The 13,830-nt window shown below is 33.9% G+C and overlaps 1 protein-coding gene across 2 annotated transcripts in view; it reads right to left on the bottom strand.

Moving 5' to 3' along the window:
* Nucleotides 1-13,830, bottom strand: part of Lola (longitudinals lacking) — a 499,448-nt gene that overhangs the window by 33,862 nt on the left and 451,756 nt on the right. The window contains exons 5-6 of one of the 2 annotated variants that reach the window (XM_074172692.1): nt 7,532-7,806; nt 4,493-5,179 (exon numbers count right to left, since the gene is read on the bottom strand). The exons of the other annotated variant lie outside the window; for it this stretch is intronic. Coding sequence (XP_074028793.1) covers nt 4,745-5,179; nt 7,532-7,806 — 710 coding nt within the window. The 3' untranslated portion in view covers nt 4,493-4,744. Of the gene's footprint in view, nt 1-4,492; nt 5,180-7,531; nt 7,807-13,830 lie in introns of those variants that run through there. 2 annotated transcript variants of the gene reach the window in all.

The raw sequence follows: 13,830 nt of genomic DNA, 5'->3' as shown, positions 1-13,830 counted from the left end.
TCATGTGAGCGAGTTGCAAATCTCTTCTTCTGAATAATTTGAAGCAATAATCACATTTCAAACTCTTGGGTTTTCCACATTCTTGATGGAAGTGACGACTGAGGGATGATTGATGTCGGTATACCTTTCCACATTTCAAACAGCTGAAGAGTTGACTGATAGTGGTCAACGCTGAAAATAAAATCCAATTTTCATTACGAACCTTGAAACAAACGAAAACAATTCAATAAAAATTCAAGATACAGATGAATATTCCTTTTTCAAGCTCGAACTAGTTGGAAAAATAATAATTAGCATGGCGACCAATGACCAAGAATCTGAAATAAAAAGTTTGACCTTACGAACTCTATTATAATCAAATGAAGAAACTGATGGAAAATCCATTTCAGAAACTTACTTTGATACAGATTTGTATAGCCCCCATATCGAATTTTTTCACATATTCAATATTTTTATTTCACCAAACTACTATTTATAATTCAACTTTGTAACATTATCAATGTAACCAATGAAATACTTTCCAGTGAAAATGTTCATAACAGAACGTAGTAGTTTGTTGAAAAAGATAATACTTTGAAGAAATGATACATTTCACATGAGAAAATTGGAACAGGCAGGTAAATGAGGTTCCTTGGCATGCGATCTTGAAAATAAGTGTCACTTACCAAGTTTCCATTAGTGAAGATGATCTCCTGAAGTAGCCGATTTTTCGACTTTTGAGTAATCGTTTTTCAAAAAAAAAGGATAAGAATAAGTGTAAATAACATCAAAAATAATTGTTAAAGCTATCACGAACCCGAATAACGGATGTAAACCAAGATACAAAATAAATAAGGAATATTTGAATTTTGTATATGGAAGATAAGCATTTTGCATAAATTCTCAGTAATGCATATGAAGTCCATTATGTTAGAACAACTGAACCAGGAAACTTAAAAGTGTAACGTTACCTTACTCTGAATTCTGAATTCTGAATTCAGAGTAAGATAACAGTACCACGACTAGCTGTGGATTATGTGGAGGCAAGAGCGTGGTTCGTTTCTTATATTCTTTATAGAAGCTCAATAATGGATGATGAAAAGGGTTACCAAAACCAAGTCCTTGATTGGGCGCCATCTAAATATGTTTATAGAAATAGGGCACCCTTTTAAACACTCGTCACAATACAATATATTACCCAAGGGCTTAAGGCATTCAACGTATCTCAACCGCTTTTGGTCTCTTCTTTTCCATAGTTTTTTATACTATTGTTTTTCTACGCTTCACTTTTGCCTAAATGTTAGGTTCAGCTTTTTTTATTGATTCTGATCGGTTTTTACTGTTAACACGATTTTCATTTTTTATCTTAGATTCAGATTTACATTTAGTTTTTCATGTTTCACTTTCAATTTTACTTAGCAAAACTAGAATAAAAAACTACTGTCAAAAAATTTCAATTGATTCTACGATTAGTTTCAATTCATGATTTCATAACATTATTCACTATAGTCCCCATTCAATTTACAGCCCATCAATACCTTAATAGTTGAAATCCACTGATATGGATGACTATCAAAATTTAATAATTATTTTGTCACCACTAGTTTTTCTCACTTAGAAAGCCAAGCACAGAAAAGCCGTTTCACAATTTCATTCTATCTACATCAAATCGGTACCAGTTCAAAGTTCAAACTCTCTCACCTAATGAAATAGACATATAAACAAAGTCCACCGATTCTAAGAATGACATAAAAATATACATCTCTCTCTCTCTGCGTCTAACTTCTAACTTAACCTTACACTGTAAAAATGAAATCCCTGACTTAATAACAGTACTCTTTTGATTCTGTAACTGAACAAAAGAAAAATATTTATCTGACGTTTATTTGCATACCTAACCGTGATACGGAACAAAATAATCAAAACAAATAATATGGCTTTTGAATGTCAATTTTTCCGATTTATATGTTTGTTAGCCCTACCGAAGACTGCTCAGAAAAATCCCAGATCCCAGTGAAAATGAAAATACGAATTTAGATAATGGATATGTTATAATTCACAATTGAAATTGAAAAGAAAAAGGTTTATTTTGTGTCCAGATTGTGTCACAAACAATATGAAATTACCAATGGAAAAAACGGAACGTTACAAAAGAAAAGAAGGCGAAAGGCAAGTTAAAGGCATATAGGATAAAGAAAATGAGTTTGGTCTGATTTCCACTAATTTATTCATTGGTTACGACCGTTTTCGATTTGTCAAACCATTTTCAAGTGAACTAGAACTTGAGTTTACTTGACAAACCGAAACCGGACATAACGAATGAAAAACTTAGTACAAATCAGACATAAGTTATTTTCTTTATCCTTCTTTCAATATGAATATTGCACCAATTCAATGTTTGATTTAAGTATTCTAATGTTACAGAAATTGATTCAAAACCTGAAACCGAGTTTATTAGCAGATGAGATTACCATACTAATTCCTTTTTCACTAGTGATAGAAAGACCAAAAAATAGTGGTTTGAAAATATCCTTCGGAGAAATGCCTTCTGAAATAACCCTCATTGCACACAAAATAAGTACCGTTAAGAATATTTGATTGCATTCTATTACCTTTTTGCATTTTTTTTCGAATACTCACTTTCTCTAACACAGTACAGTATATGGATATCCCACCAGCCAAATCTCATTCTGCCTGCTGTATTCACTGTCATCTCAAATACGGATCATTAGAAGAAAGTTTAGGAATAATATGTGATTGAATTGAGACGTAAATATGTTAGTAGTATATTGCATATGTAGAACTTTCAAGTCCTAGGTAAGAATCAAGAGATGTATAATTTATCTTGGAAGCACCTGGGCAGTACAGATTGTCGGAAATTCAAACTTAACAATATAAAGACAAATATTCTAACTGAGAATATCCACTTCAAACTCAGGACCCGAAACTTCATATAAACACAAAATAAAAAAAATGGTGTATATAGTTGAAATGAACTGAAATATACTTCTTCATTCTTGAATTTTCCACAGTAGCATATATCGTATTCAGCTTCTCATTCCACTTTCAAAAACAAACAGTTTTTTTTTGTGGGTAGCAGACATTTTATGCCTTCTCAGAACATGATCAAATCTACACGTAAAATTGCATATTTCACAAAAATACTGAGGAGCTTTTCCGCAATCGTTCTTCAGATGTGTATAGACAGATGTTTTGTACTTGTACATTTTTCCACAAAGCGGGCAAATGAAATCGCCGTTGGAACTCCTTTGAATGCCAACTGCTGCATCTGTAAGATATCTAGATCAGTTCAAGGAGGAAAGTTAGAGAACTGTTATTGGAAGAAAAAATAAAGTATTTACATAAATTTTATCAACAGAATGTAATAACAATTATAAAGTGTGCTGCTACATACGAATGTTTTGCTTTCAATATTTATAAACTGAAGAATCACTATCAAATATGAGCGGTCACTTCGGAATATGATGTTTCTCTGTCATACCTCATGACAATCATATCACATTATTCCTCATGCAAAATTATGGAAAATAAAGTGGGATATGTCAGTCTGAAAATCAGTCGGTCAGGATATAAAAAAGGTTGAACTTGGAAGAAGAATGAATAGACCGAACATTTTTGGCCATATTTTGGCAAAATGTAATAGATATTCTGTTCAGCAGAATGGTAGGACGGTAGCCTGGTGGGTTGACGTGGGTGGTTTGTTCCACTCTCTCAATCGACCGCTAAAAGGTAAGACCTCGTTAGTCCTTAGCTCGCACAAGTTTCGACTTTTGAAAGTTGTCGTTCGTGAGGGGGCGGCAGCTGGTTAACTGAAAAGTAGACACATAATTTTTCGACAGCAGGACAGTGTGATAGTAAGCCAGTCCATTTCAACCGCACTGGTGAAACCACACAGTGTGACACAAGCATTATGGGAGGAGTTATAGTATCCATTATTAGCATGACATGTTACATGGATAAATCCATTACTTGAATTTAAAGCAAGACACAAAGAATACGGTGACAAGTGATAGAGGTTTATCACTCTGGAGGAGAATGCTTATAAAAACGTTTCGTTTATTCGCTTCAGTAAAAAAATTTCAGCACATCTTGATGCACCAATGAAAAGAAGCCGATTCGACTAAGGACTAGAACGTCGCACTGTGAAAAAGCAAAGTGTGACATCAACTTCAGACCACTGGTTGCTTCAGATAAAGTGAAATGAAAAAATGAGAACTCGGTTCTCTTGACCAGAAATTGTTCCCAGTAACTTTTCGAAAACTCAGTAATCTATCACTTCTACAATTGTACTATGTTAGCACAGAAATTACTTTTGGAAAATAATATGAGTTTAAATGTTAGTTTTTCATCCACTGTGCCTTTCATGAAACATTTCAAGCAGAGATGTGATTGTTTGAAATGAGGAGAAAAATACATTTTCACTTGTTTTTTTCTATTGTATTGTGAACCAACCTAATATGGAGGAAAATGAGGAGAAGATGAAGAAATGTCGGCCTTTTTCATGAATATTTATTAGGATCACCTTGAAATCTAGGCTTTTTACATACTAGATTAGCAAGAGATAAAGCTCATGCATTTAAATATGATTTTTCAAGTTTATTTTCAATTTCATCCACTTCACCTGAGAATTCGTATGTAGAACTGGAGCAGTGATATAATTTAGAATGCATTAGGTGATATCCAAACATGGGAACTGGAAGAAGTAGAAACCCAATATCAGTCATTCAACTCTACATTACGTTTTTCATTCAATAGTGTCTTCTTTTTCAATACCAAAATTTTTATTTGTTTCAGGTGAAAATTCATTTTCTATAAAGTCTGGAAAATATACGTTGCTCTCCTCAGCTGTTTCTGTTTTCTGTTCAGCTTTCTTTTTCGTTTTTTGGTGCGCCTCATTTATTTGCCTGGCGTGCTTTAAAATATAACATTTGAAAAACTTTTCAGTTTTATTTTGATTCCAACGTGAATCTGCTTTGATGAGTAATTCATTGAAGAATGATAAAATGCCCTGGCATGACTGGAACGACTCTTTTTTGTCCAAGCCCTTTGTTCTTGAAATACCAGTCCAGGAAAACAGTGTCAATACGTATTTCGTGAAAATTTTCGACAGAATTTTCCTTGCTACAATTTTGCCATCTTCACTTCCATCACTTCCACCAATATCCGTGTATGTTTTGATCTGTGAAAAAAAAAACAACCAACTGGTTTGTTATCAACACAGTAACACTATACATACATACATACATACATACATTTTTCACCCTCGGAACTTTTAATAATTTCCTGAATACATTGACATTTAACTACATAATATGAGATAATAAGCTTGAGGTCAGTTCAGAAGATGCTCGAAATGTTTGCTTGGAACTTCCTGACATATGAACAACCTATCCGATATTTCACGCCGAATATTTTCGAATACAGTAACGTCAATATCTCTACAAATATTTATTATTCTCTGACGTACACCTTTTGCTTCAAATATTGCCATAAAAAAGTCCAAAGATGTCAAATCTGGCGAGCGGGCTGGCCATTCTGTAGGACCTAGACGGTCAATCCAACAACCGGGAAAAGTAGTATCCAAATAGTTTCTTACTTGCCTGGAGTACTATGGTGGTGTTCCATCTTGTTAGAATACAATATCATTATCGAATTCAGTAGGATTCGCTTCGACGATTTCAGTGATGAGGGGATCAATAGTCGTTTCCAGCATATTCAAATACAGTTTCCCTGTTGAATTTTGATCAATAAATAGAGGTCCTACAATATGGTTTTCCAATATTCCTGCCCAAACGTTAATTTTTTCTGGATATTGGGTATGTGTTTCCCGGAAAACGTTAGGGTTAGTGTCACTCCAATAACGGCAATTTTGTCTGTGAACATAGCCGTTTGAAGAAATAGTACATTCGTCACTAAAACAAATATTATGGATATAGTTAGGATCCTTTGCAATGGTTTTCGTCATGATTTTGCAGAATTTTGTTCTTCGATCAGGATCATCTTCAGTTAATTGGTGTACCATTTTAATTTTATATGGATGATACCTATTCCTCTTCAAAAATCTCCAAACAGTAGAAAGAGACACCTCACAAACATTCGCGACAGAATAAGTAGACTGTTCAGGATTTACTACCGTCTAATCAATTATTTGCACTTGCTGTTAATCTGGAATGGGCGGATAATCTGAAGGCTTTTTATTATGTACACTACCGGTAGTTGTGAATTTGGATACAAGTTTCCCCAAATATTCTCTACAGATAGGACGATTCGGAAAACGTTCATTGAAAATCCTTTCGGTCTCGTGAAAGTTACGCGTCGCACCGTGAATAACAATCGCTTAATTTTTTTTTCCAATGAACGAGAATTGACCATTTTAGAGATTGTTGACATGGTACTTTTCTACTAGTAAAAACGAAAACTAAATGAGAATATTCTATCTGAACAATGATGTTCATTGTCGCACTGACATTTTTTGTCGTTTTTATAATAAAAAAATAACTAAACAACCTTATCGAGTTATTGGAATTGCCATATGACAGATAAAAATGAATATTTCTAGAAATATCGATATTAATGTGTTTGTCTTCAGGAAATAATTAAATGTTCCACCATTTTATAGTAGGTGAAGAAATTGACTTCATATTCTAGGGTTTTGAAGTATTCGTCAGGAGCTTCAAAATGATGTGTCATAAGACCCCCTTTCCATTTAATTTTTTTCCCAGATGACGCCCAGTCACCATCTTAAAAGTTTCATCTGTCGATTTCAGGTCAAAATAAAGTATTCATGCATTGATTTCATTACCCACAAATTTCAATTTTTTGAGTTGACCCGTTCACAAAATTAAAGATGGGGACATTAAAGAAATGCACTATTTTCACCTTTACGAAATATTGCGAAGAAATTGTATTAACTTAAAAATCGTCAACTTTCCGCAAATTGTTTGAATATATAGAATGTAGAAACCCTGGAAATTTGCATTTTCTCAACCTTAATCATTGGGAAGTTGAAAATTTGTATGAAACATGATTCGTTTCTGATTTGTATTAATTTCGAATAAAATCCTCCGTTATTACGTCAATGTCGTGAAGTTCACCATGAGAGATGAAAAAACTATTCTTGGAAATTCATCTGACAGGCAAAAATGTAGATTTCCAGAATTCGCGTCGATTGACGATGCTAACTTGGTTAGCAAAACGTGCGTCAAGATAGGGTATTTTGTTCTGTCTTGGAACGAGTGTTCTCAATAGTTTCTTCTTAAACAAAATCAAAATAAATTTAAAGGGAAATGAAACCAGGCTCAAATTTGAGGGTTTTTCATGAAGATCACAATTTGTAAATCCAATCATTTTTGGAAGAACTAACAGGTTTTGATTTATTACAAAATCAAACTTTTATGAAAATTTTGACAATTTCTGACATCAAAAAATTTCATTCAACAATAATACTTCAGTGCAATGTAGCTGAGAATTCAAGCTGGAAATGTATCAACAGTGAATTCTCAATCCCCGATAATTGAAACGAACAACTCACCAGGTATTTTTTGTACTCTGCATTTTGTGTTATTTCTTCGTTGAATTGCAATACCATCACAAGCGAGTTCAACGGAAATAAAAACCTTTCAGATAACATAATGTTCTGGGAGACAGTGTCGTTTTTGTCACTATCAGCAGTCGCAGAGCGAGCCTCTAGATTCTTCAAGACTCTGTATATTTCATTTGTGGTTGATTTCAATTGGAAAAATTCCGAACTGAAGTGCTCTATCATGCGTTCCTGTAACTTATTCGCTTTTTGAATCTCTTCGACAACTGAAAAAATTGAAATCATCAATGACTGAAATCACGTGACAACTTCTAAGAATGGTTGACTATTCGTAACGTATGTAATATTTGTATATTTTTATAATATGTATACTGGTTACTAATGGTTACTTATGAAACTTTCAGAAACAGAAGTATTGAAAAATCATGACTGGTTCGGAATTTATTCTCAATAAGCTAAGATTATAGTCTGATAATATAAAAAGATTTCGGATACGAGGTCTTCCAAACAATAAATGTAAACATTTCGCAGGCTACTTACATTCAATTAGTTGGTACACTCGTTTCGAACATATTTTTATAGTTTTAGCTATTTATCATGTCCAGTTTGTTGGTGAGAGGCAATAAAGTTGGAAGTGTTTTCCGAATTTAGTAATTTCGTGCCATCGAAAATACGGAATCAAAGAATTTGCGTCAAATATTTTGTAAAAAATGGAAGCAAGTACTCAAAAACATTCGAAATATTGACAGTGGCATACGGTGATTGTACTCTGAGTCATAAAACATTTAGAAGTGGTAACAGCATTTCGTAGAAATTACTATTAGAGAAGTTGTTGAGGATGTCAGCATATCCGTCGGCTCACGTCATGCAATTTTTTCGGAAAATATGGGCATCAAGCGTGTGTCAGTGAAGTTCTATTCCATAATTGCTAAATTTTGACCAAAAAACCGTCGCATGAGCATCGTTGAGGAAATGTTGAATGACGTCAAGGGTGATCCAGATTTGCCTGAAATGCTCATAACTGGTGACTAATTATGGGTATATGGTTATGACATCGAAACCAAAGTCCAATCGTCTCGATGGAAGAGCCCAGGAGAGCCAAGAGAGCATTATATTGGAGTTACGTGCCGCTTGCGGGAAGCAATACAAAAAAAACGTCCAGTATTGTGAAAAAACGATTCATGGCATTTGCAATACGATATGTATCTGCTCACTCGTCATTGCTTGCTCGTAATTTTCTGGCCAAAAACAACACTGTAATCATGCCTTAGCCATCATAATCACCAGATTTGGCCTCCTGTGACCTTTCCTGTTCCCAATATTGAAGAGACCTATGAAAGGACGGCTTTTTGCGATGATTGAGGAGATGAAAACCGAATCGCTAAGAAAGCTCAAACACATTACAAAAAGTGCAAATGAAAACTGATTCGAAGATTGGAAAAACGCTAAGGGGGATTACTTTGGAGGTGATAAAATAGAAATTGATGGATAAACAACTAACATTTGAAAAAAAAATATTAAAAAAATAAAACGTCGCTTAGACGGCCATGACTTCAAATCTAGATGTATTTTTAATGCTGAACAACTTTTCTGCATAACATTTCCCGAAATTTTTCAAAATAAGAGTACTTTACTCTGGTCTCAAAATCAAATATTTGAAGGCTCCTCGTATATAACGTGTATTTTACTGTATTTTGTTGGTGCAGGTTTAGTTTTAGGGGATGCACAAACTTTTATCATGAGTAATATTTTGTCGAAAAACCCTTAATGAATGAGTTTCCATATAGTGTATACTTTGGGGATGACACTGTATATTCTCAATTTCAAACACTTCAAATAAACCTCAGCTTCTGTGATCTGGCTTCAAAATTATACTACTCCATGCACTAACAGAACTGCATGAAGCTGACATTTTCCCCAATGAACAGGGTGTACAATATTTCGTGATGCAATTTTTCGACTCTTTTCGACACTCTTTTTGACTTTGTTGGAGTTTTGATCGAAGTATCTACATATTTACGAGTGGTTTCTTCACATTTTGACTTGTTGGCATCTTTTTCAATGCATATTCTTATTATTCAATCAGTTATAATACATATAACTATAGCCTATATATCAATAACTATAAGCAATAATCAGTAACTATAAGCTATACAGGCTGATTCACGGTGGATGGCACATTAGACGTTTCTGGTGAACCAGACAACGGATCACTTTGAAAATTTAATGGAGGGCATATTCGGACATTCTCTAGCCAACTAAAATATTTTCGACAATGCGGTGTTGCCGCTTCTATTAGAAAGCAGTAGCAACTTTGATTTTTCAAATGGAACACTCTGTATATAATATTATTTTTGGAATCTCCAACAATTGCCCGACAACTTTTCTTGATATTTCCCTATACCTATCTGTTACCGTTTTCGAAATAAAAATTAATTTCAATTTTTTTCTTCGAAAATCATGACTTCTAAAAATGCCGATATCTTTTAGTTAAGAAGTACTATGATATCGAAATTTGGTTTGGAGTTAGGTGATACTTGGACACTTCCCACACGTTAGCCTAATCTCCGTTACTTCAATACAGGGTGGTAAAAAAATACAGTTTTTTCGTTTGCTTGAAAAAGTTGCTGAAATTTGATTATTTTAAATGGAACACCCTGTATATTATTGAAAATTTGGAAAGCTGCTGAAATTTGCTTTCTTTCTATGTATATCATACCTATACCTAACTAGTCAAGTTTCGGACTTATGAACATTTATTTGTGAAAATGTCCCTTCAGAATGGTATTTCCATTCGGTATTTGGTAAGCAGGCCATGATTACTATTTGACAGTAGCGTTGTGACATTCTCCTAATAATATCGACATTTTCGTCACTTCAGAAGTTGCAAATACCTTCAAAACGATGGAACAAAACTATTCAAACGAAGTTCTTATGAATTTGTTTATTATTTTTGGACAGTGTGACAAAATTATCAGCAGAACATGTAGAAAGTTCAATGGAATGTATCCGAATCTACCGCCAATGAATCTCAAGAAATTTATACGAAAAGTTGGCTAGAGAATGTCCGAATATGCCCCCCATTAAATTTTCAAAGTGATCCGTTGTCTGGTTCGCCAGAAACGTCTAATGTGCCATCCACCGTGAATCAGCCTGTATATCAACAGCTATTAGAAATCCATAAAAATAAACATAATCACTCACTGAATTCAAATTTCCATGACTACCACACTCGACATGCAGATCAAATTAGACCTATAAAATATAGATTAAATAAAGCTATGAATAACTCTCCCAATATAATTCTTTATAATCACTTGCCTAGGGAAGTTAAATCTTTGTCCCCTAAATGTTTCAATCAAAAGGTGGAACAGTTCCTCATCAGCTCAAGTTTCTACACTATTGCAGAATATTTAGACACCTCCCCATTCGCATGAGAATGTTCAGATATTTAGTTTTTTTTAATATCTATAATCGTATTTAAGTTATTGATGTGTTGTTGTGTTTGATGGTTCATGCTGTATATTCAGTGTTTCTGACTGACTCCATGATTTTTTTCCTACATACAAATGCAATTATATTCAAACCCAATTTTTTTTCCATTTTTTTTCCAATTTTTGTACTTGCTACAAATGTAATGCTACAAATGTAATTTACATGAACGTAGTCAAATAAAGTATGTCTATGTCTATAAAATAAGTCATATACTATATATTTTCATTGTATATTTCCCTGACTCATCAAAAAACTATTATCTCTCTGTTCTGCTTCTTCCCATTGACATATGGAGACCAAAATAAAGTTCCGTTGACTTTCAATTCGTGGGAGCCAAGCAAATAGTGGACATGTGTAGTTGAACCCTTTAACTAGAGCAAAATTTTTGAAATGATCATTCATTTCATAAATATAGGCAGACCTACAGACGAAATCTTAATTCTGGTGAAATAATGTAAAATCAGAATTAGTTGACAGGTAGGTTAGTTGAAGTCGACATTCCTACACTTAGGAATTACAGAGTTGGACTTTAGCGAGAAACCAATATTTGTACAAGTGTATTTACGACAAATTATAGGTCAATGGAAACTGAAATTTACATTCGAAAAATTGAACAGAGATAAACGTCGCAAAACGTCGCAAAACATCGCAAAACGTCGCCTATTTGAATGTCATATGTTTTTTTTGTTATTAACGATAAGAAGTATTACAGTCGACTCGGATAAATTTTTATCTGAATTTTATTCGAATGTAGATTTGTTTTGAGGGATAGACTTCTTGATGTTTCGCCGTAAGGCACTTGCCTTGTTGGCTCTTCAGTATCAAATACGAATAGTATTATCTCAAAATGTTATTCGTATTTGGACCAACCAATGAGGATAACAGTATTCCATGTAAGTGAAATTTGCTTCTTCCATTAATTATATTGGGTAGGAATCCTGTGAATGATATCTTATTCAATTCCATTACGAATATCTGCTTTGAGAGGGTTTTTTCTTCCAGTTCCTGCCTGAAAGTTACTTCTTTGCATAATCTACACACCTTTATATGAGGTTAATTTTTGAAATTGCTTTCTTCTTTTCCCTGGAAGATTTCCATATTTTTTCTATAAAGTAGAAAGCCAACACTTTTCTTTCCCAAAAAGTAATATCCCCTAAAATAATACCCTCTCGATTTGAATAAAAAACATTATCATACTTATAATCGTTATTATTTCACATTTCAAAATTGAGAATTCAAACGCTGTGTCTACTCGTAAAACATGGTAAGCAGAGATGTGGTTTTCTAAAACAACTAGAACAATAACTATTCACTTGTTTCGTTTTTCGAGATGCTTCTATATGTCCATGTAATATTCTCAACTGATGATAACACCCAACACATCGTCGTCTCTTGTATTGTTGACCAACATACTTTTCCAACGTATGGGATCTTTTATCTAGAAATATTCACCACTGAGATGAAACAGACTAAAAAGGTATTGAAAAATTATGTATACAATCAAATGAAGCAAAATAATAACAGAAACTTGCCTCAATTCTTTTATTATCATCATCTGGATTTAATTTTCAAAGGTTTGAGGTCAATGAAAATTTCATAAAACCAATTATACTATAGTCATATCCAACACGCGTCGAAAGACAACAATTTTGTTCTGGCGAGAGGAAAGTGTTTTCAATAGATTCATTCCATGCCAGAAGTTTGAATTCTACTCATCGTGCAGTACGATTCAGAAAAAAAATGGAAACTCATACAAATACCCTAGTTTGGGATTGCAATCTAATGTATCAATATTCCAAATCAATCAAGTGAAAAATGATGCCTGGAATTTCATGTAAAAGTGGGCCAAAGCAGATCAAACTTTTGAAGTGGAAATATTATTTCGTTCACCAGAACTCTAGCTGAAATCAAATCAGTCTAATAGCTGTTCAGAGGGACATATATTGGAAATGAACAGTCAGAATAGACGCGAAAGAAGATGTTTTCCGAAGACATTCTTCAAAATATTCATTTTCTTGGCATATAACATATGAGCCGAAAAATCCCGGGCCTGAGAAAGAAAACATGTTTTTTTTGTTCAAAATTGGCTTTATTCATCAACGTAATATCCATCAAGAGCCACAATATCATTCCAGATCCGCTCTAACATTACAATACCACTTTTGTAGAATTATTTATCTCTTGCTTTAGTTTCAGTAATAACCTCTTCATTCAAGTGAGATTTCTTACCGGTGAGCATTTTTTTGAGGTTTGCGAACAGACAGAAGTCGCTGGGAGCCAAATCTGGCGAATAAGGTAGATGTGGTAGCCATTGCCATTGTTTTTATTGACTTGTGACATAGTGCGTTGTCCTGATGAAACAATTTTTTTCTTCACCACATGCGGTCGTTTCTTTGAAATTTCGGCCTTCAAACGCTCCAAATACCGCTATATAATTATCACTGTTGATGGTATTACCCTTCTCAAGTCGTTGCATATTACATGACGCGCATCCCAAAATACCGAGGCCATAACTTTTCTGGCCGATTGTTGTGCTTTTGGGCGCTTTAGAAGAGATTTACCAGTTCCTCTCCTCCACTCAGATGACGATCGTTTTGATTCCGGAGTGAAGTGATGGATCCATCCATCCAACAAAAGTAGTGTCACTCTCAGTTCACGAACTTATGAGTAGAATATGATGAAAATTCAACAGCTTTCTTTTGAAGATTAGTACTAACTGAAAAAGCGGTGAATGCAATAAGACTAGTACAATTTACGTGTTACGCCCGAGACTTTTCAGCCAATGTATTATTCTA

Source organism: Leptinotarsa decemlineata, unplaced genomic scaffold (assembly GCF_025532065.1).
Source record: "Leptinotarsa decemlineata unplaced genomic scaffold, Ldec_3_MD MMD2_tig00000133_RagTag_RagTag, whole genome shotgun sequence".
Classification (NCBI taxonomy): domain Eukaryota; kingdom Metazoa; phylum Arthropoda; class Insecta; order Coleoptera; family Chrysomelidae; genus Leptinotarsa; species Leptinotarsa decemlineata.
The sequence above is the reverse complement of the archived record's forward strand: the minus strand, read 5'-3'. Positions and strand labels throughout refer to the sequence as shown.